Below are 23,257 nucleotides of genomic sequence, written 5' to 3'. Positions count from 1 at the left end.
GTTCTTCTGGTTCTTTCATGACTAGAGTTAGGAAGCTTTGCAGGAACCAGTTCACTCAGACATTGATTGCAGAGCCCTCTTGCAGATGGTAGTTGAAGAGAGACCTCCTGAAGATGTGGGTTGACGAGGGCTCTTGAAGCTGTTGTTAGTTGATGAGGACTCCTTGAAGATGTTGATTGGGGAATACCCTTGGTCAAAGAGGACTCATTGTTTCCATGGTGTCCAAGGGTTTTAATTTTTCCGAGCTGGGCGGAACCTGAAAGGTTTTGCTCCAATCAGCATGAAGTTGAGGCGGAGTGTAGCTACATTCTCCACCCATGACTTTACTCAGTCCTTTGTCTTTGTGGTCACATAATTTCATGCCTTCAATTTTCTTCTTTTTATAGAGTGTGGAACAAACTTTTAGTCCCAATTGCTGGTACCTATATTTAATGTTCTACTCGATTTTCCTTATTTTTATCTTTCAGGAAATCACTCAAGGAACACACACATACCAAATAAGACATATGTTCGCCGCTGTTAACATATTACTAATAATTAATCACACACCTATATGTATAATCAATCATACTCATGCAGATTAAACAATCAAATGTCTAAATGCAACTTTGGGGTTACAAGCCTGATAATTACAGGGTAACGTATAGAAAAAATAGGCAACTTCAATTGTATTATTCTTGCAGTCCTTGGTCTTTTAGAATATATGAGGTGTCCTGATGTAGGTGGAATGGCCAGTGTGATAAAGACTGTGATAAAGAAAGTGAACTGGGTAAAAGAACAACGGGCCTCGTCAGTGTTGATTGTTCTTGGGGCCTGTTTAGGTGAGTCACCCCCCTTTTCCCAAAGTTATCAGCTGAGGGACAGAGCTTTCATCTTGTAGGCCAACCACCACGTCTCGGCCAGTGGCCTAGATCAATGAGTTTTAAGAGAGGTTTGCTAATCTGTGAGGGATCATCCATTATTCAGAGGACAGTGAGAACCCAGCATATCAGCCATGAGCTGTAATTGGCTTGGAGCCCCAAAGTCTGCACACATACGCCCATGATTTGAGGCTTATGTGATGGGTGATCTTGTGCTTATCTTATGCTTAAGATCTTATGCTTAGGATCTTGTGCGCTGAGGTCCTACAATGACAGTACTGGTTATAAATCATAATCTGTGGCATGCTCCATGGCAGATCTGTCTCCTTTTTCAAACCGCTAAGGGTTTAATCTGAAAGGCATGATGGAAAAAAAAAGGTTATGTATCTATGAGAACTTGTATCAGATTGGTTTTGATCAGTTGTCCAAACAGCACATCTAATGAGTTAATGATCCATTCACCTGATGCATAGCCATGCTTTACAGACTTCGAGCGCCATTAGACTAAGTCTTCTGGTGTATATTTTAAAGCAGATGTTAGCTAATGCAAGCCTGACTGAGTACAGTGATGGCTTCAGACCTGAGCTGTCACTACTTGCTAGATTGAGCAACACAAGCTCTTAGTGGGCAGGTGAGACATCTTTTCTTTTTCTTTTTTTTTCTTTTTCTCAATTATTTCCACAGATAAAAGGGTAATCCTAAAATACATGGCAATACTGTTCTGCAAAAATGAACAGCTTTGGCAATGTTCATTCTCTGAATGAGCCAGACACTGTTTCTAGTGTAGCATTTATCAGTCTCAGCAATAGACATAAAAACTCTCTATTGTTCTTTATTTACTTAGTATGGCCTTCTTTTGCAAGAGTAACTAGGCCTTAAAGTATTTTTGCCAAGAAAAAAAAGATCTTTCAGTTATAAAAAGATTGATACTTGGAATTAGATGGTTCTGAGTTAATGTTTTAAAATGTGCTATATACAGTACATGGCACTGAATATATGAGTTATAAAGATACTCTTTTTTAAAAAAAATTTTTTATCAAAGACAATTTGGGGAAAAAAAAGAAAGAACTCAAGATTTAAAATGTTATTTACATGACAGTAAATACACAGTATATGTAAGAATTTCTACACTAAAGTGTTGCATATCAAAGGTTTAAAATGTTGTAGATTTAATTAGTTTTAATGACAAACTGTTTCATAACATCAAGATTCTTTTTTACAGTGACAGCTCATCCATAGGGGCAGAGCTTCACCATTTTTATATCAGCACTTCAACAAATATTAATCCTGATTAATAAATAATTAGTCCTGATTCACAACTTCATACATTTAAAATTCTGTTGAAATACTAATTACATCTTTTGAGCTACTAACAATTTTTAAAATGTTGCATTTTCCAATGATTTATTTGCATTTCTATATGTTGCCCAATCGTGTAACGCCACGGAGTTCTTTTTGCACCTAGTGGACAAAAAGGGGAACTGCAACAAAATCCATACGAGTTTTTTCATGCTCACGCTATAAACATTTTCAGTGAAGGAGAAGGAATGGACAGGACGGTTAATGAGTGGATTGTCAAATTCAAATTTAAAAAATACTATGTAGCTGTTAAGATTCTGTTTCATAGCAAATAATCCGAATTAAATCAAATCAATTTTGGCAACATCTACATGCATGTATAATGTGTCTGTGATGTACAGAACCATTGCGATTCTGTTTGATTGTAAGATATATTGCAACAATTGGGAGAGGGAAAGGGGATAATGTCCAAAATGAACAGAAATATGTGTGAAATACGTGTTTGTCCATGCAAAAGCTGGGGAAAATAAGAAAAAATGTCTCTCCCTTGTCCCATGCCCAAATTATTTGGGCAAGTGTCAGGTCTTTTATGTTGTTTTTGACATGTAGTTGGGCTGGAAATTTTGCTGAAACCTGTCAACACACTTGAGGGTATGACTAAAGCTAAAACTGCTCAAAAAGCGCTGCTAGAATATACGCCGGATGACTGTATGCTGTTGACTCTCAACTATCTGTTATGCTGTTACCCGAAAAAATCACTAGACTGTAGAGTATAGCATATGCAGTAAAGCATACGTCAAGTGTGATAGCCTCTCAACATAATTTTGTCTGAAGCTGTGTCATTATTAATGTCATCCTGCCCCACCAAATTCTATCTAAGACATAATCTTCCTTTCCAATTTTTAACTAATGTTTTTAGGTTTATTTTATGAGAGCCAGCAAATGACAGCATAATTTCATAGATGAAATCACAAGTCCCCACATTATGTTCCATTTTCTTCATTAAGTTTTCAAAGAGACTGTCAGTAAACAAATGTGCATGTGCATGTGACAGAGCTTGCCATTCTGTGGCGATCAGCTAGCTCATCATGTAAGGATATAATAATGTACCTTTCCTATGCCATTATAATCTCACTTGTCTATCTCTCCTTTTAGTGAATGGAGGGTGGTCATCATGGTCTGAATGGTCAGACTGCAGTGTGCCGTGTGGCCGGGGTTTTGTGAAACGCACGCGCACATGCACCAATCCAGCGCCACTGAATGGAGGAGCATTCTGTGAAGGTATTTCAATACAGAAGAGCAGCTGCTCCTCACCCTGTCCAGGTGAGCTGTGATGTCAGTGTGGTGTGTATTCCCGTCAAAAGACCACCGAAAATCCCAGACACAACATCGTTTCCTATATCCGTGTAGACAAACATAGACAGATATAAAATAGCACAGATAGACAGGATAATTATAAAATGAATGAAAACAACTAGAACGATCAAAGGTTAACCCTTTACTGCATGGTGTTGCCAAATGGCAACAATTGATTTATCTCTAGTTTTTCAATAGGCAATAATACAAAACTACTATTTTCCTATGTAACTGGAAAAGGAGGGCTTTACCTTTGACATAATAAAAAAATGCCCTGTCAGATGACCAGGAAGTACTGTTTGTACTTCCTTTTCTGCAATCACATTGCATGTTGAAGGTCGTCTTTGGATGGCTCTCAAAATTTGATACATGTTTTAATATCGAGTCAAAATTACTCAAAGGAAAAAATGTAAACACTATCTGAGATAAGTTATCATTTATTTTTGTCATTTAAACAAGTTTATATATATTGTTAAATAGCTACATTTAATTGTTGCCATATGGCAACAACATGCAATAATGGAACTGTGGCATGTGCATTCATGAATTGAAACAGGCCTACATTGCAAAAAAGACATTAAGTTTCTCTAAAAGTATATTTGCTTTTTTTTTTTTTTTTTTGCATCGGAGTAAAAAAAACGGTTGTAATTTCAGACATATTGCAAGTGCACCTTATGTTCTAAATATTATCTTTAAAGAGAAATAATTAAAAAGATACTTCACCCAAAACATGTTTGGATGTAATGTTTGTACGGATTTTGGGTGAGAAAATCCATCCACATACAGTACTGTGATAAAGTATTTGCCCACGTATTGAAAAAGTATTTAATTCGCCTCTCTATTACGTAATGCATTTTGAAGGCATAAGCTGACTTTACTGAAGCAATCGTGTGGTGATTTGGGTGGTGTTGCACACTAGGTGCGTCATCATTTAGCTCCTATATTTTATTGTAATGGAATGAGGATTTATCAGCTGGGAGAAAAGAAGAACATGGGAATGAGATGTTATGCTGTGAGGTAAAAGTACGGTATGTAAACGTTGTGGGATTGAACATGGAGAGGCAAAGAAAGTGTTTGGCGAACAGAGCCAAAATTAGTAGTGTTTGTGTGAGTAATATTGAAGGCTTGTGTATGTGTCTGTGTGTGTGTAGTGGATGGTGGCTGGTCCGGGTGGTCTCTCTGGTCTGTGTGCAGATCAGAGTGTGAACGTTGGCGAGATAGAGAGTGTGTAAACCCAGAGCCCAAACATGGAGGGAAGGTGTGTGACGGAAGTGCGCTCGACACAGAGAACTGCACTGGTGATCTGTGTACTCAAGGTGAGTCTTCTACATCTTCACTTTCCTCCTCATTATAATCAAACGGTTTATCTGTAAAATAGAATTTAATTTCTAACTAACATTTGTTCATGGAGCATTGCATCCGCTTATCAATATGGTGTGTGTGTGTGTTTTGGTGCATGTCTTTGTTAATTTGCAGATAAAAAGCTCCTGCATGATTTGAAGGTTCCTCAAGGTAAGACTTCCTTTGTGGTTATTGAAGACAGGATGTAATTGCGTAAACTCAGTATGCATTTTATTTTGGGAAATGCAAGAAGCATCTTTAAAATCCATAGAAGGGGTCAGAGTAGAGGTAGACAACAAAATACAGAAACGAAATTTAAAAAAAAAAAAACACGAGTAGTGTCAAATCTAGGAAACAATGGAAGCAGAGAACAAGGCATGGATTTAGTGGGGAAAAGCACAAAAAGGAGGAACTTTACTTTACAAGCAGGAACCGAAACAAAAATAATCAAGGTAAGACACAGAACAGGTGACCACATTAGGGTAATCGGTAAACAAAAATGTTGGGGTTATAAATTTTCAATCCGTTTATTCGCATCAGCCTGTAAAATAAAAAATCAACGCATTGTGCGACAGGACACGTACACACACGGCAGCGCTCGACCGTTTCACGGCAAACAAGAGAGCACGGCTGCGTCCCAAACCGCGTACTTGCCTCCTATATAGTAGGTGAGATACATATATTTCAGCTACTATATAGTAGGTAAGTGCACGGTTTGGGACGCAGCCCACGGCATCAAGCAGTCGTCTATTTGCACGTACAGCACGACTAATAATTAACCGCACTCGAAGCGTTCGTAAAATGAAAAATAAAAACACCCAAAACTGTATACGGTTCCATAACGAAGACCAACTCTATGTTGATACGTGAAATTCTGAAGGGAACGTAGGACGGCGTGGCGCGGGGACGTGATGACGTGTGCTGTTAATCGATTTATGTTCTATAACACATAACACAGGAACATGAAAGGAATATTCTAAAAGCGACTCATGTAAACACCTTAATCAGAATATTGCCTTATGGTCAATAACTAGATTATTGCTGTCCATGTAAACGTAGTGAGTGTTGCTGTTTGTGTTTAGTGTAGGTTTAAATTCCTCTTCAATTCCTCATATTACCACATGATAATTTCTTGCTCTTCAACCAGAAATATGCTGCTTTTTTCCATGTTAAAGACTATTGTTTGTTCGGTGCCGATGTCACACGTTTATGTGCACACGCTCGTGGACTAATCATAGTTTAAGAATCAAAGCCTGAGTTAGCAACAAAAAGTTGATAACCAACGTCATGGTACCAGTAAAGCCTAATAGGATTGGTTTGGTTTTGCCAACTTGAAACTAATCCCGTAACCCTGAGTTTCTTCAACTACCTTCATGTAAAATACTATGAGGGGAAATTTATGACATGTTTTTGGGGTTTTTTTGGTTTTTTTGTCTTGTGTGACTTGACGCCTTAGTGGGGGAAAAAAAGCATTTTCAGAAGGTTCTGGAATATCACACTTTCACACTTGTGGCAAAATTTCCAAACACGAGTTATGCGTGTGTTGCAGTGTTACAGAAGTGTTATGAAAATAAAATCATTTTGTGTATTTCTATGTCTTTTGGGGAAAAACAGTTTGGTACAAACCAGATGGAGTAGCATGCTAACCTAAACCCACGCTAGAGAATAAACAGACACGGATCAGGAGAACAGAGGGCTCTATGCACTCACTCTTGCCAGATATAACGAGTTTAAAATACAGAATTACGGGGGGGGGGGGAAGCACGCCAACATCTCCGGTTGGTCACTCTCGACTCAGAACCCTGAGTTCTCTAGCTCAGCATCATTATCCACAACAAGGAAAAATTGGCTGGAGTTACAGTCCCTTCACGTTGTTTCATGTGTGAACTGGTGCACGACATATGCAAATTTCCTGTCAAATCTGACCAACACCCATAACACAGAGCTACCAGTGTAACTTTTACCAAAATTACAATGCCTACCGTAAAAAAAAATTCTCAAAATCAGTAATTAGTATGTTTGTGTCTGTCTATCTATCGATCTATCAGCTGAGGCAGAGGTCAGCAGTGATGTGGCTCTATACTCAGGCCTGGGAGGAGGTGCAGTCGCTGTGGTGATACTGATCGTCATTGTGACACTCTATAGGCGGAGCCACAGTGAGTGCGGTGTTGACGCTATCGACGCTTCTGTACTCACTGGAGGATTCCAGTCCTTCAGCTTTAAGAGCAACACACAGGGTGAGACCATGACTTATTAACTTTGTTTATTGATTGATTGATTATTGAAGACATCATTTAGGAAGAACTCTGTCTAAGTACACATTTAAGCTACGTAAAGCTACAGGCCATACCATTTAGTATACAGGTTGGGATGCGACCAAAATATACGCGCTGCCTGATTGGAAGCGTAAGGAGAATAAAATAACTTTACAGTGCGCGTCAATATGAATGTTACAGTTAATGGTTTACGTTTACGTGTGGGTGGGGCTTAACAGCGATTTTACTCTCATTGGCTAGTGAGATTTGGATCAACAGCTCGAGTGTCCAGCTAACGTCATTGATGATGATTTACTAGCTTTCATCGGTGATTTGCTTCCAAACTATAAACTTAAATGAATCGAGCGCTCATTTTTGATTTGTATGACGCAACACAACAAAACACAGTCTTTTATGTCTGTTAATGTTGTCTTAACATTGTTTGTGTCACTGCAGGATAATAGTGCTCTAAATGGCAGTTTTCAGAAACACTAGCAAAGCTCTTCACTGTGTAGCTGTACACACACACACACACACACACACACTGCTCTAAGTTTCTCTATTCTATTCTCCCAGTAGGAGGGAATGATGTTGATGGAGTTCTATAATGGAGTTTGTTAACTGAAGCAGCAGAAGAACATACTGTACAGCACACACATACACACACACTTACAGTAAAATCCACTATCAAGCACAAAACAGTACTAACCTTTACTGCAGACACACACACACACACACACCATTAGATTCCACCACCATCAGCACAAACAGTAAACTTCACTGCCATCCATATACACCCAGACACATGCTAAACTGTGCCAAACTGTGCCATCATCATACTCAGACACACACTCACACACACCTTTAAAATCTACCACCTGCTCTTCTAAAGCGGCTGTGGTTCAGGTGGTAGCGCGGGTTGTCCACTAATCGTAGGGTTGGCGGTTCACGTGACTCCACATGCCGAAGCGTCCTTGGGCGAGACACCGAACCCCAAGTTGCTCCCGATGGCAAGTTAGCGCCTTGAATGGCAGCTCTGCTACCACTGGTGTGTGAGTGTGTGAGTGAATGGGGGAATGAGATAAAAGCGCCATTTAAAATGTATGTATTGTCATCACACAGATGCACTGTGAATCTCTACCACCAATAAAACTACACTTTACTGCCATCAACCTGTTTATAATGCACGCAGACACAGAAATACACACACCACCAAATCCCTTTGCCACAGCTTCTATTGACAGTTATATAGTTCATCGAGCCATTAAACTCTACTGCTATCACACATACACAAACATAAGCACACGTGTCTTACTACCATTGTAAGAACCTTCCACTTATATGAGGAAATAATTAATGCTAAGCCTACACCTCACCTTATTCTTAACTTCTGGAACCACAAGGAAATCTTCTTACATCCTCAATATCCATCCATCCATCAATTTTCTGTACCACTTATCCTAAATAGGGTTGCAGGGAGCCTATCCCGGGGGACACCCTGGACAGGGTGCCAACCCATCGGCACATAGCTTTATTTATGGACTTTAATGTTGTGGATTCTTTATATTTGCAGGTTTCTTGAGTTAACACTGATGTCTGGTGAAAATTTCATGTGAATAGCCTGATTGGAAATATATTTAATGAAAAAAATGTCGATGCGTTCGATACTTATTTCCCCCCACTGTGTAAGAATAGAAGATATTAGAGCAAAGGGAAGAAAAACAAAAATACCTCAACAGTAACAACAAAAAGAGACTAGAAAAAATGTGCATCAACCACTGGCATGTGTCAGACCTACAAAGCTATGTGAACCAGATAACTTCATAAGATAATCAACTCTTGCAGATGTCTCTTAGGCTGTGATGCTGAATCTCTCTCTCTCTCTCTCTTTCTCTTTCTCTCTCTTTCTCGCTCTCTCTCTCACACACACACACACAGTAAACATGCCTCTCAGTGTGCTGTGCCCAGATTTCTGGCAAAACACTGAAGTGTCTGGCTGAGAAGATGTAGCTTGGGGATGATTTCTGTGATATTGTTGCTGTAGTACCAGACAACTTCTTCAGGGAACATTATTGAGGGAATGTAGAATTGAATCTTCCTTGCACAGCATATTTTATCCATCTCATATTGAGCATAAACAACCTGGTGGAAGAATGAAGGAAAATGACAAATATAATGCCAAGGCTTTGAAATGATCTGTTTATGTTAGGATATCGACACACTGGTGTAACTGAGCCCAATTGCAAATCTATATTTCTGAAGGAGTCATTTCTCTACTTGCATGATGCCTTTTCTAACTTTTTAGAGTTTTCCTGTCTTGGGAAAGCTCTGGGTTATACATGTTCGCTGAGAAGGGAACCAGACGTTGCGTCAGCTTTACGCTGTGGGAAGCGCCCTCGCACGTGACCGGTATCTGAAGCTTGTGTAACATCATGCCTATTCATAGGCCTGCCGTGATCGGGTGACGTGGCAGTTAAGCGTGTCGCGTGATATAAAAACGGCACCCGTGAACCACGCCGTCAGAATCTGAAGCGAAGACGCGATTTACAGTCATGCCGCAGTATGACAGAGCTGTGCAAAGTCTCGTTCCGTTCTCAGGGAACAGGGTTACATGTGTAACCCAGACGTTCCTTTTCAAAGGGAACTCAACGTTATGCGAGCTTTACGCTGTGGGAACAAGAATACCTACTTCATCATACTGAGGGCATGGTCTGTTCAAGAGGGTCACTGCAAAACACTTGAGCCCGGGTGGAATGTATATCCAGGTTGTGATATCAAACGAATGTGTGTGGTGTAGACCACCCCGCCACAGCACACACATCCTGTAAGGATACCCCTTTGGACAAAGCATTCGAGGAGGCGTGCCCCCTAGTGGAATGAGCCCTTATGCTTAGAGGCATAGCGAGACCACACGCCTCATAAGCAATAGAGGTGGTGGTCATAGTAGTTGCAGTAGTAGTAACATGACAATGTGTCCCTGTCAAAAGATAATTTCCTCATTTTCTGTCTCTCAATACTGCTCTTCACCAGGTAACCCGTTACTGATGAATCCAGGTCGCTCCGTGTCATATTCGAGCCCCATGTGTTTTCCTGACTCGGTGGATAAAGAGCTCATTTTCCACCCATTACCTGACGTCAAGGTCAAAGTTCACAGCTCCTTCATGATGTCGTTGGGTGTGACTGAAGGAATGGACCCTCGCTCAAAAGCTCCACACCTTACATTTCCTCATGATGGTATGATCGAGGGCAGAAGCAGGAAGGCAGACTTTCCGGTAGCTCCACCCACTAGCATGCCAATACTCAAGACCAGTGGGAACTTTGGGCACAATGGAGGGAGACTTGTGCTGCCACACACAGGTGTGTTTGTGTGTGTGTGTGTGTGTGTGTTTGAGGCATCAGAGAAATGTGTGCACATGTACACTGCTCATATGTACAGTATACATGTACAGTATATTGGTACAAATGACACGTGTGTGTGTGTGTGTGTGTGTGTGTGTGTGTGTGTGTGTGTGTGTGTATACATGGGTTTGCAGGTGTGAGTTTGCTGATTCCTCATGGGGCAATTCCCGAGGACACAAGCTGGGAAATGTATATGAGCATCAATCAGGAAATCACTTGGTAGGAACACACACACACACACACACACACACACACACACACACACAAGTTAACTGCTGTTTTATTATTTAAATCCCATTAAGCTGGCATCTCTCTATTAGAGTTTGTATTTGGGGGGATAATACTCATTCAGGGATCTAGAGCAATCAAGTCTGACAGGTAGGTAATGTCGTATGTGTGTGTGTGTGTGTGTGTGTGTGTGTGTGTTCAAGTTCAAAAATGTAAGTTCAGTGATGGACATTTGTTCATTTATTCATTCAGCTTCATTAACTGCTATATCGTGGGCAGGGTTGTGGTGGATCTGGATCCTGTCCCTAGAACCTCCGGATATAATGCGAGAATAGATCCTGAATGAGACCCATTCAATCGCAGGGCACCATGGACACACACACACACACACACACACACACACACACACATTCACGCACTCATTCGCACCTAGGGTAATTAAGCGTAGTCTGTCATGTTTTGGGAGAAGCTAGCTTGCTAACAAAATGCTAATCAAACACAACGTCCTGTAATTATCAAGGAGAAGATGTTTCAGGTGTTATGGTTGGATGGTTAGATTTTTCAGGTGTGTTTGATTAGGGGTGGAGCTAAACTCTGCAAGACTCCAATATTACCCATCCCTGGTTAGAAGCTAATTTCACAGTTTCAGTGGCCTCTTCCAGTATACTGTCTGGTATTTGTGTAAATAAAACGATGCATTTGTTTTGGGGGCTCTAATGGACTGGAGATGGTGGATTTGAAATGTAATTAATATTAATGTGATGTATTAATGTGTTCATCTGCAGTTCCATTAATGTTTGTTATATAATATGATTAAAGAGAATAAATATATACTGTAAATACTCCAAAAAAAATTCACCAGAATTGAATGCTTTGGTGCTGTTTTGTGCAAAACATTACTTCCTGTGGGCGTGCCTCTACGCCCCATAGAAATTTTGAAGTATTTTTGTCAAGTACTTGAGGGCCCTTGCTCCAAACCCTGGTGCTGTAAAGCAGCAGTGCTATCCACTGCACCACTATGCCACCCTCTGGAATTGTTTCAGTGTATTTTTATTTATTTATTTATCTTCTTCATTATTTAAAACAAGTCCATAAATCTTTCTGATGCGTCAAGATTTTGTACTCAAATCCCCTGAGTTCAGATAGACACCCTAACACGCCCAGCCCGCCGCCTGTCGATCAAACCGTATCCATTCAGCATAGCCGTCATTCAAATTTTTATCATCTGAAGCGGCGGGATTGTGAACGGTAGGCACTTCATTCAAAGAGGAACGTCTCTAGAAACGCGAAAGTGTCATGTAGAGAAAATGAGAAAAAAAAGAGAAAGTATTAAGAATAAAATAGAGGGAGAGAATTTTTTTTGGGGGGGGGGGGAGGGGGAATAGAGAACAAGAGAGAAAGAGAATAAAAGGGACTTGGAAAGTGTAAAAGCAGCAGATGGTATGCAATGCTCTTGAGACTCAATTGCTTTGCCTGCATGTTTGTGGAGTAATTATATAATAGATTTGCATATTTGCATTCATTATCATAATTAACACTGTTCATATGCAATAATCAGTTAGATATTGCACACACACTCACAGAGGGAGAGAGAATACTAGAGTTTAGATGTGAAATTATTGCCTGTCAGCTAAATGACATGATTATATGAGGCCATATATTTGCATGCTTGTTTTTTTTTTTTTGTGATATACTGTATGTATGCGAACACAAAGAGATAATTGTTGTCATCTCCTAGCGAGAGAGAGAGAGAGAGAGAGAGATGCAATTTAAGACTACATAATTATTGCTTAGTTCATAGTGAACTAATAAAACATTAATTTATTATAACTGAGTAATTACCCAGTACTCATTAGTAGTTAATTGTAGTGACTTGGTTGTTAATATAGTATTATCCATTTACTGCTGCCTAGTCCCTATATACTGTCAAAAGTAGAGCGAATCTCTTTACATGGTCTCCAAAAGCACAAATACTAATTGCATTACTGAAGTTGTTTCGGTTCATTTACCATCAGTAAAATGGACTATAACTGACCTTGAGCATTGTTTAGCAGTGTATGCAAGCGTACTCTTTTTTACGTGTGTGTGTGTGTGTGTACATCTCTGAACAAGAGAAAATATTAGTGATGGTTGTAGTACATTCTTCACATCGCAGTAATTAACAAACATTTCTTTATCAAACTCAAGGACAACACACACACACACACACACACACACACAAACTTAAATATTGACTAAATATCGACTTGCAAATGTATTGACCTTCAAACATAGTAATTAAGCTAAGTAAGTTATTAAGGATGCCTTTGTTCTAGTCTTCAGCAAATTGAAAATCTAAAGACAAACCCGATGTTTTCTGCAGATAACTGTGCGTCATCTTATCATATAGCTGCGATCAAAATGATTCGACCCCCAGTGCAAATCAGGTTTATTGTCAAAATGGACAGATTTTCAGCTGTTTGCGATGAACAGATCGAACAAAAGCGATTGAAATGGTTCGACACGGCGAATGCTTCAAGTGGTTTCCTCAAATTCAACTGAAAATGCGACTTATAATGACTTCTCCAGTCTCGGAATTATGTATATTAACAACAATAAATACTATGGTCAGGTACTATGGTCTCTCTTTTTCTGCTTCCTGTCTTCAGCGTTCTCTCTGATGATGAGGTTCTTTTGGGTCCAGAGGTCTCATTTGGTCCACCAGGTGTAATCGTGTCATGTCCCGTCGCCATGACAATATCACACTGTGCAGATGTCTCAGAGGACTGGAGTGTAAGACTTAAGAGACAAACACATGGAGACAACTGGGAGGTCAGTGAATCATCATTATTATTATTATTATTGTAATGATGATAATAATAATAATAATAATAATTATTATTATTATTATTATTATTATTATTATTATTATTGTTGTTGTTGTTGTTGTTGTTATTTATTATTATTACTATTAATAATAATTATTATTATTAATTGTTATTATTGCTATTTGCTATTTATTATTGTTATTGTTATTGTTGTTGTTGTTGTTGTTGTTAGTAATAATAATAATAATAATAATAATATCAATAATAATAATAAATAGCAAATAGCAATAATAACAATTAATAATAATAACAATTAATAAAGTTATTATTGTTGTTGTTATTATTATTATTATTGTTGTTGTTATTTATTGTTATTGTTATTATTGTTATTATTATTATTATTAATTGTTATTATTGCTATTTACTATTTATTATTATTATTATTGTTATTATTAATAGTTATTATAATTTTTTGTTATTATTATTACTGTTGTTATTGTTGTTATTAATTGTTATTATTGTTATTTACTATTTATTACTATTAATGTTATTATTAATTGTTATTATTAATATTTACTCTTTATTATTGTTATTATTATTATTATTATTATTATTATTATTATAGTAGAAGAAAGTATGTCGTGTTTTTTTCATGTAATTTCAGTTAGTAAGGCTAAATAAGGCTATGATTTACAAGCGGGCAAGACTTACTCTGGTCATCAGACTCTAGTTATTGCCTTCGAAGCTAGTGAAGTAAGTTTGAGTATATATATTTGTAAGAAAGAGTTTGGTAGGAGGATCATCTTTTTGCCTAAAGGACACACTCTCACTTCTAAATAGCTCTGGGCCAGCCTGCCTTTGTTTTTTTTGTTGTTGTTGTTTTTTTACGTATTCTCATGAGTGTTCTTTATTTCTGAAAACATTTATGACGATATATACTTTACGTAATAAGACATGATTTTTATCTGTCATTTTCTTATTATAATGTTATCGAGAAGAATTTATACGTATACTGTCTTTTACAGTAAAATGTGCTATTTGTGTACAAAATATGTCCCGTGTGCATTAATACCCCTTTTTTAATATTTGATATAATAATCCAATACTTTATTTTCACAGGATGTGACGTGGATGAAAGAGGACAGCTCTTCATGTTACTGCGTGCTGGAGTCACAGCGCTGCTTTGTGCTTGTGGATCAGCCGGGCCGCTACGCTCTGGTCGGAATGCCGATCAGCGAATCTGCAGTGAAAAGACTTCGTATCGCGGTGTTCGGAAGCTCAGAGGGCGATGTTTACACGCTCCGCGTTTACTGCATGGATGACACACCACATGTCTTCCAGGTGACATGCAAAAACACAAACACTTTCAGTCAACCTATTCTTACAGTATTTAGGTGTGTACATCAAGTTTTTATTATTATTATTATTTTATTCTGCCTGTCAATAACTAGCATAGCAGCCCTGTATCCTAACAAGAAACCCAAGACTTAACCAGAACACCGGCAAACTGAAATATAAACTGAATAAATGAAGCACTCAGACATTTCCGCCGTGCCTTAAATTCAGCATAGATTTCAGGTGACGGAAATCCGCCATAGTCATGTAGATGTCGGTGGGAATTCAGTATCAGAGTCAGAAAAAGTTACCACGTTACCTACTGGCTATTCATGCGTTGGACAGAACTCCACTAAATCCGTTGTGTGTGGCATTTGTTATACACCGTACCTTTAAAAGCTTGACAGAAAGCTTGAATCAAAGGTAAAGTTATGCGGCTATTTCTTTCAAGGCTGTGAGTATGTAAGGCTCAAAGCCAGATGTGCTCGAGGCCGGGTGTAATTAAAACATTCTAGCACAAAAACATGTTTTGTTTTTTTTTTTTTAAAAAAAAATGTTTTTAGTGAACACTTAAAAAAAAAAAAAAAAAAAAAAAAATGGAGCTTGTTCTTTACACATCCCTCTTTTTATTAAAGCCAGTTAGCAGTCACATGGTATATCGGACATATCCTTTCTGTATTTAATAAGAACATCATTTATTTACTTTCACATTGTCATTTCTTTATATTATGGTTGTTACTCTATGTGCATTTCATATTGAGTCCTGAGATTTTTGACGGCTCTGGCTGAACTTTTCACCACTTCACAGACGCTTTTAAACTACAGTGTGCGCCTCACGCAGAGGTAATGTCGTAGGCACTCCCAGGTGCGGTCTGTTTGATGAGCTCCAACTATGGAAAATGAATGAACATTAATTTCAGAAGCACTGCGAGAACATTTTGCGGCGTTCTGTATCTGTACCGCGCCTGATCGCATACGTACTGGCCCTCGGCCTCCTTCAATCGACCTGTATTTCCTTGTTTCTCACCTCCCTGCTTTTCACCACACTTCTCTCCTACTTACTTTCTCCTAACACTCCCCTCTCTCGCTCACTCACTCGATCGCTCGCTCGCTCACGCTTCCTCATTCGAGCGTACACTCTCCTTTCACTTCCAATTAACCTTATGTTCTATCCCTCTCTCGCTTTTCTCTGGCGTGTAGGAGGTGTTGTGGTCGGAGCACGCTCAGTGCGGTCGTCTCCTGGGAGAGCCGAGCACTCTGTTCTTCAGTAGGAGTTCCTCGAACCTGCAGATCTCCATCCAGGATGTTTCACCACACTTCCTTTGGAACATCAAACCCTTTGCCACCTGCCAGGTCCCACCTCAATCGATGCATATTCATTACGCCACGGAGTGTGCTCGATATTAATATGCAGATCAGTACGCAAATATTCATGAGCTTCAGGTAGTACGGGACGCTAGAGGGACATTTTTTTTTTTTAAACTTGGAATTAATATGCAGAGATCATGCAAATAAGTCAGAGAAACACAATAATAGGTACACAAAGAATTTTTACACATACGGAAGCCCTAAGCGGCCATGCATTAATCTTGAGATTATTTTAATAATAACTTTTCTTTGTCGTTTCCTCGTGTTCTCGACTTGATTTTTTTTTCCGTGATGTCGACACGGCGATGAGTTGAAAACGACTTTCGTTGTGTCGAGATCACGAGAAAATTGAGTCATGATATGATCATGAACAATTAGGGAAACGCATCTGAGAAACTTACACAGGAAATGAATGGACACCTGTTGCTTGGTCTCTTGCTTGTATGAGAAAATGTTATACACACGTCCGTTAAGACACTGGAACGTGCACTTACCATAACCTCGCTCAACAAAACCAAACATACATACACACACTAGCCATTTGATCAGGTACACTTACAGTACACATGGATGCATTTTCTTAGTGAACCCCATCCATCGGTGCAAAGGGACCACCACGGGACCACTGCTGACCAGATATTATCTGGGTAGTGAACCGTTCTCAGCACAGCAGTACAGAATTATTGGCTTTTTAAGCACTTCCTGTCCCCTTTATTACACAATTATTATTATTGTTCTTCCTCAAGCCTGTAGCTCATCTTTCACATGCACAATGTGTGTAAATTACAATTCACCAGTGGATCTAACTGCAGGGGGGAAAAAAAACAAAAAAACATCCACAGGCCAGATGTTTTTTGGCTTGGTGTAGGGTTTCTCAATCTCCACCAGGCCGTCCACTTATACCAGGGTCTCACACACACGACTATGCCAATACCATCCCAATGACATTTTTGCATTGAAAATATCTGGTCAGTGGTCAGTCCATTTCCATCGATGACCGGGGCAGAAATTGTCTGAAGTAGCAACTGTACAGCTACGTTGTTTGGTAGGTGAACCTTATAAAATGTCCTTTAATCCGAGATCTCTCGACATTTCATACATCTCTCTCTCTCTTTCTCTTTCTCTCTCTGCAGGAGTTCTCTTTCACTCGGGTCTGGTGCAGTACTGCATCTCCTTTGCGTTGTGCCTTCTCTCTGCAGTGCCACAACCCAGCGGCCAATCAGCTCTCGTGTAAGATCAGCGTGCGGCAGATCAAAGGTCATGCGCAAATCCTGCAGATCTGTACCACTGTTTCCGAGGTGTGCAGCATACACACACACACACACACACACACACACACACACACACAGAAGCACAAACAAGAGAAATGGTTCCACACAGTCGTACAAACACGAAAATATATGGACATTCAGTAAACAGTGTCATATTCAGAGTCGAGTTACATGCGCGTAATGAGAACTTCATGCATGAATCGTGCACATCAGTATGTTTAGGCCTCGTACATAACTACGTATGAATTTGACCACCCAAAATCGTGAATTAAAGTCATAGAATGTCATTTTAGTCGATCGAGAACTTCTTAAGGCAATGATCAGATGGTCAGGTGGACACGATTATGGTTGAAAGGAAAGTCTTCTGGAAGGTAGATCTCCAGGAACGGTGTCTGTGACCACTGCTGTATATTATACGTATATAAACAGTAGATACACTGTTTTAATCCTATACCTGAGCTTCAAGCTTTCGGCTGCTGTAAAAAAAAAAAAAGAAAAAAAAGTGCTGGATCAAGTGCTATTTTATAAGCTGCAGAATAATAAGGGTGGAGGCTTTTATTTTGTTAAATCAAACCGAATTTGCAGTGATCAATGTGAGGAGTACACCCAGGACTATTCATGCATACATACATACTGGCGATATTCCAGACTCCTATTAGATGTTCAGTTCGCATTTCTGTCAGGATTAAAGGCAAGCGCGTCTGATTAAAGGCAGTGCGGAAAAACCTGATCCTGGAAACCTGTACTCTGGAAAAATTCGGCAACTTCATTTTAATCATTTGAACGGGACACACCTGAAGAAGCATAAGCGATATGAAGATCTATCCATGTTAAATAGTCAGCTTTGAAGGCATCCCACTGAGAAGCCCTCACGGCTAGGAAAAAAAAAAAAAAAAGATTCTTCTATTTCTTAATAAATAAACATACAAAATGTCCATTCAAAAATATATTCAGTTGTACTTTGTTTTCTGTCCACTCCAGCAAGGAAATACACGTTTTGTCATTTCTGTGTGTTTATTTCTTGAGAAATAGAAGAGTGACTCTCGAATGTGACTTTATTCTCAAAATATTACAACTTTATTCTCGTAATCTGTATTTATTTTTATTTATTTTTTTTACATGGCACTAAAGCGCTGTCGTAATTATCTGTTCTGTCCTTTGACAAAAAAAAAAAAATTCATAAATTCTTTCCAGAGCCAAAAGGAGGTGCCATTTTTCTCAAAGTCAGATTCTACCATTTCCTCTCAGAAGGGGGAAAAAGCTTTTAAAATCCCCCTCTCCATACGGCAAAGGATCTGTGCCACCTTCGACACAGCCAATGCCAAAGGCAAAGACTGGCAGCTCCTAGCTCAGAAACTGCACATAAACAGGTGAGACACACACACACACACACACACACACACACACACACACACAAAGTGGCCACATTAAATCGTGAATGGCTGTATCCTAATCACTTACTGTCATCTTCAGTGTCCTGAAGAAAGGAGGCCAGATTAATATCAGCCAAATATTAATTCAGAATCAGGGGCACACATCCAGTGGCTTAATTTATTTTAAAATCTGTTTCCATCCCCCATGGAAAGTCCTCACAAGGATTTATTCCAGACTCCGGAGTCCTGTGCAGTGAAAATATTGCAGAAATGTTCTTTGCTCAGTATATACAGTGCATCGTTTGATTTCTCTGACTGTCTTTGTGAATCTTCTTTATCTTCATTAGGAAAAAAATAATGAGGTCTCTATACGAATTATAGATCCGCCGCTGTATAAATCTGCCACTTGCTCACATGATGTATGAAATAAAATAAAAAATGCAAAATTTCATACCAAAAATGAAAAAAAAAAAAAAAAAAACTACACCCACTGTAAATTTATTCATCTTCCTGACAGTGCGCGTAAAATCCGAAAGTCTATTTCAAAAGGAAAGACACCAGTCACCGGTATTTTTCCATCCGCTGTAACTTTTCAGCCAAACTAGGTTGTCAAATCAAAACGGTTGAAGACGGAATGTCGGCCTGTTTTTCTTTGAAAACCGCACACATCTACACACGTGCTTTTAAATATTGGAGGATTTTGCTGGATTTTCCACCCATCCAGCGCTGCAGGCAGCGTGTAATGAGACATGCTTCCTTGTTAAGCGGATTTCAGCAATTATCTCTCCAGGAGGTGTGTGAGGTGATTTATCCTGAGAGAGGTTGTAATGCTGAGAAGAGTGCAGCACCGCCTCCTGCTGGACAGAGAGACACATTACAAGCGTTTTATTTATTTATTTATTTATTTATTTATTTATTTAGCTTGTGCCAGATTTTGTCTTGGCTTAATGATGAGGAACTGAGTGTTGATAGTAAATTTAGGGAGCAGTTTATTTCACAGTATGGACGGTACCTAATGTAGTCAGATTTTAGCAGTTACTAGTCATTTTCTCATACTTACCTATTAAGTATTAGCTACTTTCCAGACTGTAAAATATAATGCAATCACAGAGAGTAAGCCCAGCCAAGGAACCTCATTTACGCTCATGACCGTAATATTTTGGTCACTTCTCATGACCATAGTTGGTTAACAGAAAGCTTCATCTGAAAACTGAGCTACTGCTTCACCTCCACCGGTCAGTACAGGGACTTTAACGCTGCTGCTGCTGCTGCTGACCCAATCGGTTTGTCGATCTCGCTCTCTCTTTTTCGAACACTTTGTGAATGAGGTACTTAAACTGTTCCAGCAGGAGCAAGGTCTTCCACCTCACTTGAAAGGAAAATTCCAGACATTTTTCAAGTAGAGAACCATGGCCTCTGTGAGGAGTGTGAGGTGCTGACTTCACACTTAGCAGGAAAAATGCTTGTGTGAAAATCGTTATTCTACATCAAGACGTGCTAAAAAACATCTCCATCTGAAATAACATGGATGTTACCTTAGATCGACTTCAAAAGAATAGAAATTTCCGGCTGAACTGAGAGCATGTCTTCTCAGTTAAGGAGTTCCTCAGTACTCCTTCCATCTCTCAGCAATATACCCAATAGGAGTCAACGCTCTCCCACTCTTGCTCAAGAGAGCGATATGTATGTTCTTGTCTCCTCTGAAGGCTCCTAATCTTTTTCTATGGCCTCTCAGAGCTTTTGCTTCTGCAATTGATTTTGCTGTTTCTCTCTCCCCGATACCTTTCATTTGAATCAAGAGAGTTTTCTGTGAGAACAAGGCCTCCTTCAACATGATTGCTTCCCTGATTACTGGTGTCCACCAAAGCATCCTAAGTAAACGGTAAATCGCGCACTTATATAGCGCTGTTATCCAAAGCGCTTCACACGGTGTCTCATTCACCCGTTCACACGCACACACTCACACCAGTGGTAGCAGAGCTGCCATGCAAGGCGCTAACCTGCCATCGGGAGCAACTTGGGGTTCGGTGTCTTGCCCAAGGACGCTTCGGCATGTGGAGTGGGCCGGGAATCGAACCGCCAACCCTACGATTAGTGGACGACCCGCTCTACCACCTGAGCCACAGCCGCCCCTTCCTAAATTTTCCTCCTTACAGCCACCGACAGCCTTACACCAATGGCTTCTTGCTGCTACCTCTGTGACCGAGGACCTGAACATGGTCCATTCAGATTCAATGTCTCTGACTTCACTCATTTCAATGGAGTCTTTTTAGAATACAAGCACAAAATCGCTCAGTGACATTTGACCCAACATGCTCTGATACCAATGACACTAATGAGCAACTTTGTGTCCAAACACAATGTTTGTTCTTGGCAATCCATGGCTTGCAAAGAACGAACAATTCTCCAAAAGGGTTCTAGATCCGGGTGTCTATTTCTCCCAATCCCACCCCTCTAAGTATCTCCATCATTCCCAGCATGAGCACTAAAACCTCCCAATAGCACTATGGAGTCAGTAAGACATATCCCCTGAAGCACCTGGTTCACCTTCTCCAAAAAATCGAATACTCTGAACTGCTTTTTGGTGAATACACATAATCAACAGTCAGACGTTTCTTTCTTGAGGAGTCAAAATCTTACTGTCCTCTTGTTTGGACTGGGGAGTATCCTCACACCCTGAGACATGTACTGTCAGACTGCCAGAATACCAATCAAGAAGCTTGGTACCAGAGCACATGCTGTGTGTGGATGCAAGGCTGACAATATCTAGTCCGTACCATTCTATTTCACACATTGACTCAGGCCTTTTTGCTACAAGAGAAGTGGCATTGCATGTTCCCAAAGCCAGATTTGGACTGGGAGCATTAAGCTCTCAGTGACACAGTATCATGACGAGGTCATGATCCACGAAGAGGCTCATTTTAATGCTAAATTGTGTTGCTGTTGTGTTCTAATGCTTTAAAATCAGTTTCTTAACACGATTAGCACAAGTGTTGACCTTTCTTCTCCTTTATGCAAGAGCCATGATTATTTATGTCCATCCTGAAGCTCATCATTCATTCATTGTCTCATGAGTTTTGTCCCTGGTATCTCTCATCTCTCTGGTTGGAGTACAATGTGCTAACGAATATGACCTTATTGTTTATTATAATTCTCATTCTACAGGAATCTGGGTTACTTTGCACGGCAATCAAGTCCCTCAGCGGCGATTCTGTGCTTGTGGGAGGTTCAACATCAGGAACGTGGAGATCTGGACTCTCTGGCCAGTGCCTTGGAGGAAATCGGACGTGTCCAGGGCAAACAGTCTGGCATTATATGTAATCAGGACCACCCCAAACAGCAGAGCATCATAGGTAACATGGACGAAACCAAACACCCAGCCAATTCCCTCACCTTCAACTATTCAAAAAACTCATCTAACATCACTATCATGTTGGACAAGTCGGAAAAAGTGGATGATATTCTTATCATGGACCGGTCAAGACACGATACAGGCAAAACTCCAACGACTGACTCCACTATTGGTCTTTACAACAAAGACTTAGACTCAGACCACACCTAGGAAATGTTATGCAGAAAACAAGCAGCCAATAGCAACGTCTACTGAAGAAAAGGGTGGAGACCAGGAGTCGCTCTTCTCTCTGTTGGACTGTGGGGAAAAGAAAAGTGTTGAGAAATTCAAGGTTAAGGAGATAAAGCGACGCAGCGTTTGTGTTTGTCTGTGTGCGTGAGAGAGAGACACACACACACACGTGAAAAGGTTAAGTAACTTTTCACACTGGATTTATAGGTCTGGACGATACAGGAGCCTGAATTGTGGCAAAGAAATTACTCAATAAATCAGAACTGGAATTGTTGAGGACCCCTAAAAGGGGTGGAGTCAGACTTTTGAACTCCTGCCCCCTTTCACATCCATCTCTGACACCCCCTAGTGGCTTGCGAAATATCGCCGCGCCATCATTCCAAATATTTGAAACCGTCTTGTTTGACTTTTTTGCTCTTTCTTTCATTCACAATCGAGACAGAAACGACAGATGAAATGGATGGAGAGATGAGCAGATAAGACAAGCGGACAGAGCATTATAACATGCACTCACGTACATTCCTATATAGTAAGCAGGAACTTTAACCTGCTATGATGTCTGAAGATGGACACGCACTAGAGTATGGACTTTATATATGGAGTATTATGGAGAGACAGAGAAATGGCAGTATGTGAAATTAAGAGATTTTTTTTATTTATTAAGAGATTAATAAAAACAGAAGAGAGATTAAAAAGAAGAAAATGTCCTATGCCGTTAAAAAAAGGAGTTGTGATATGAGACTACATCGAAATCATGCATTCGCACACTTTATGTCCGTTAA

At 39.7% G+C, this 23,257-nt stretch overlaps 1 protein-coding gene across 1 annotated transcript in view; it reads left to right on the top strand.

Annotated features, from left to right (window-relative positions):
* The window catches only part of unc5da (unc-5 netrin receptor Da), a 144,610-nt gene extending 121,625 nt beyond the window's left edge, over positions 1-22,985 (top strand). Inside the window, exons 6-17 of the mRNA XM_053648163.1 lie at positions 3,315-3,482; positions 4,667-4,831; positions 4,992-5,027; positions 6,905-7,093; positions 10,142-10,468; positions 10,645-10,729; positions 13,387-13,549; positions 14,665-14,886; positions 16,081-16,233; positions 17,382-17,546; positions 18,714-18,889; positions 22,058-22,985. Of these exons, the coding sequence (XP_053504138.1) occupies positions 3,315-3,482; positions 4,667-4,831; positions 4,992-5,027; positions 6,905-7,093; positions 10,142-10,468; positions 10,645-10,729; positions 13,387-13,549; positions 14,665-14,886; positions 16,081-16,233; positions 17,382-17,546; positions 18,714-18,889; positions 22,058-22,454 (2,246 nt within the window). The 3' untranslated portion in view covers positions 22,455-22,985. The remainder of the gene's footprint in view (positions 1-3,314; positions 3,483-4,666; positions 4,832-4,991; positions 5,028-6,904; positions 7,094-10,141; positions 10,469-10,644; positions 10,730-13,386; positions 13,550-14,664; positions 14,887-16,080; positions 16,234-17,381; positions 17,547-18,713; positions 18,890-22,057) is intronic.
* Positions 22,986-23,257: the final 272 nt, after the last annotated feature.

Source organism: Ictalurus furcatus, chromosome 18 (genome assembly GCF_023375685.1).
Source record: "Ictalurus furcatus strain D&B chromosome 18, Billie_1.0, whole genome shotgun sequence".
Taxonomy (NCBI): domain Eukaryota; kingdom Metazoa; phylum Chordata; class Actinopteri; order Siluriformes; family Ictaluridae; genus Ictalurus; species Ictalurus furcatus.
This window is presented reverse-complemented; position numbering and strand designations above follow the sequence as displayed.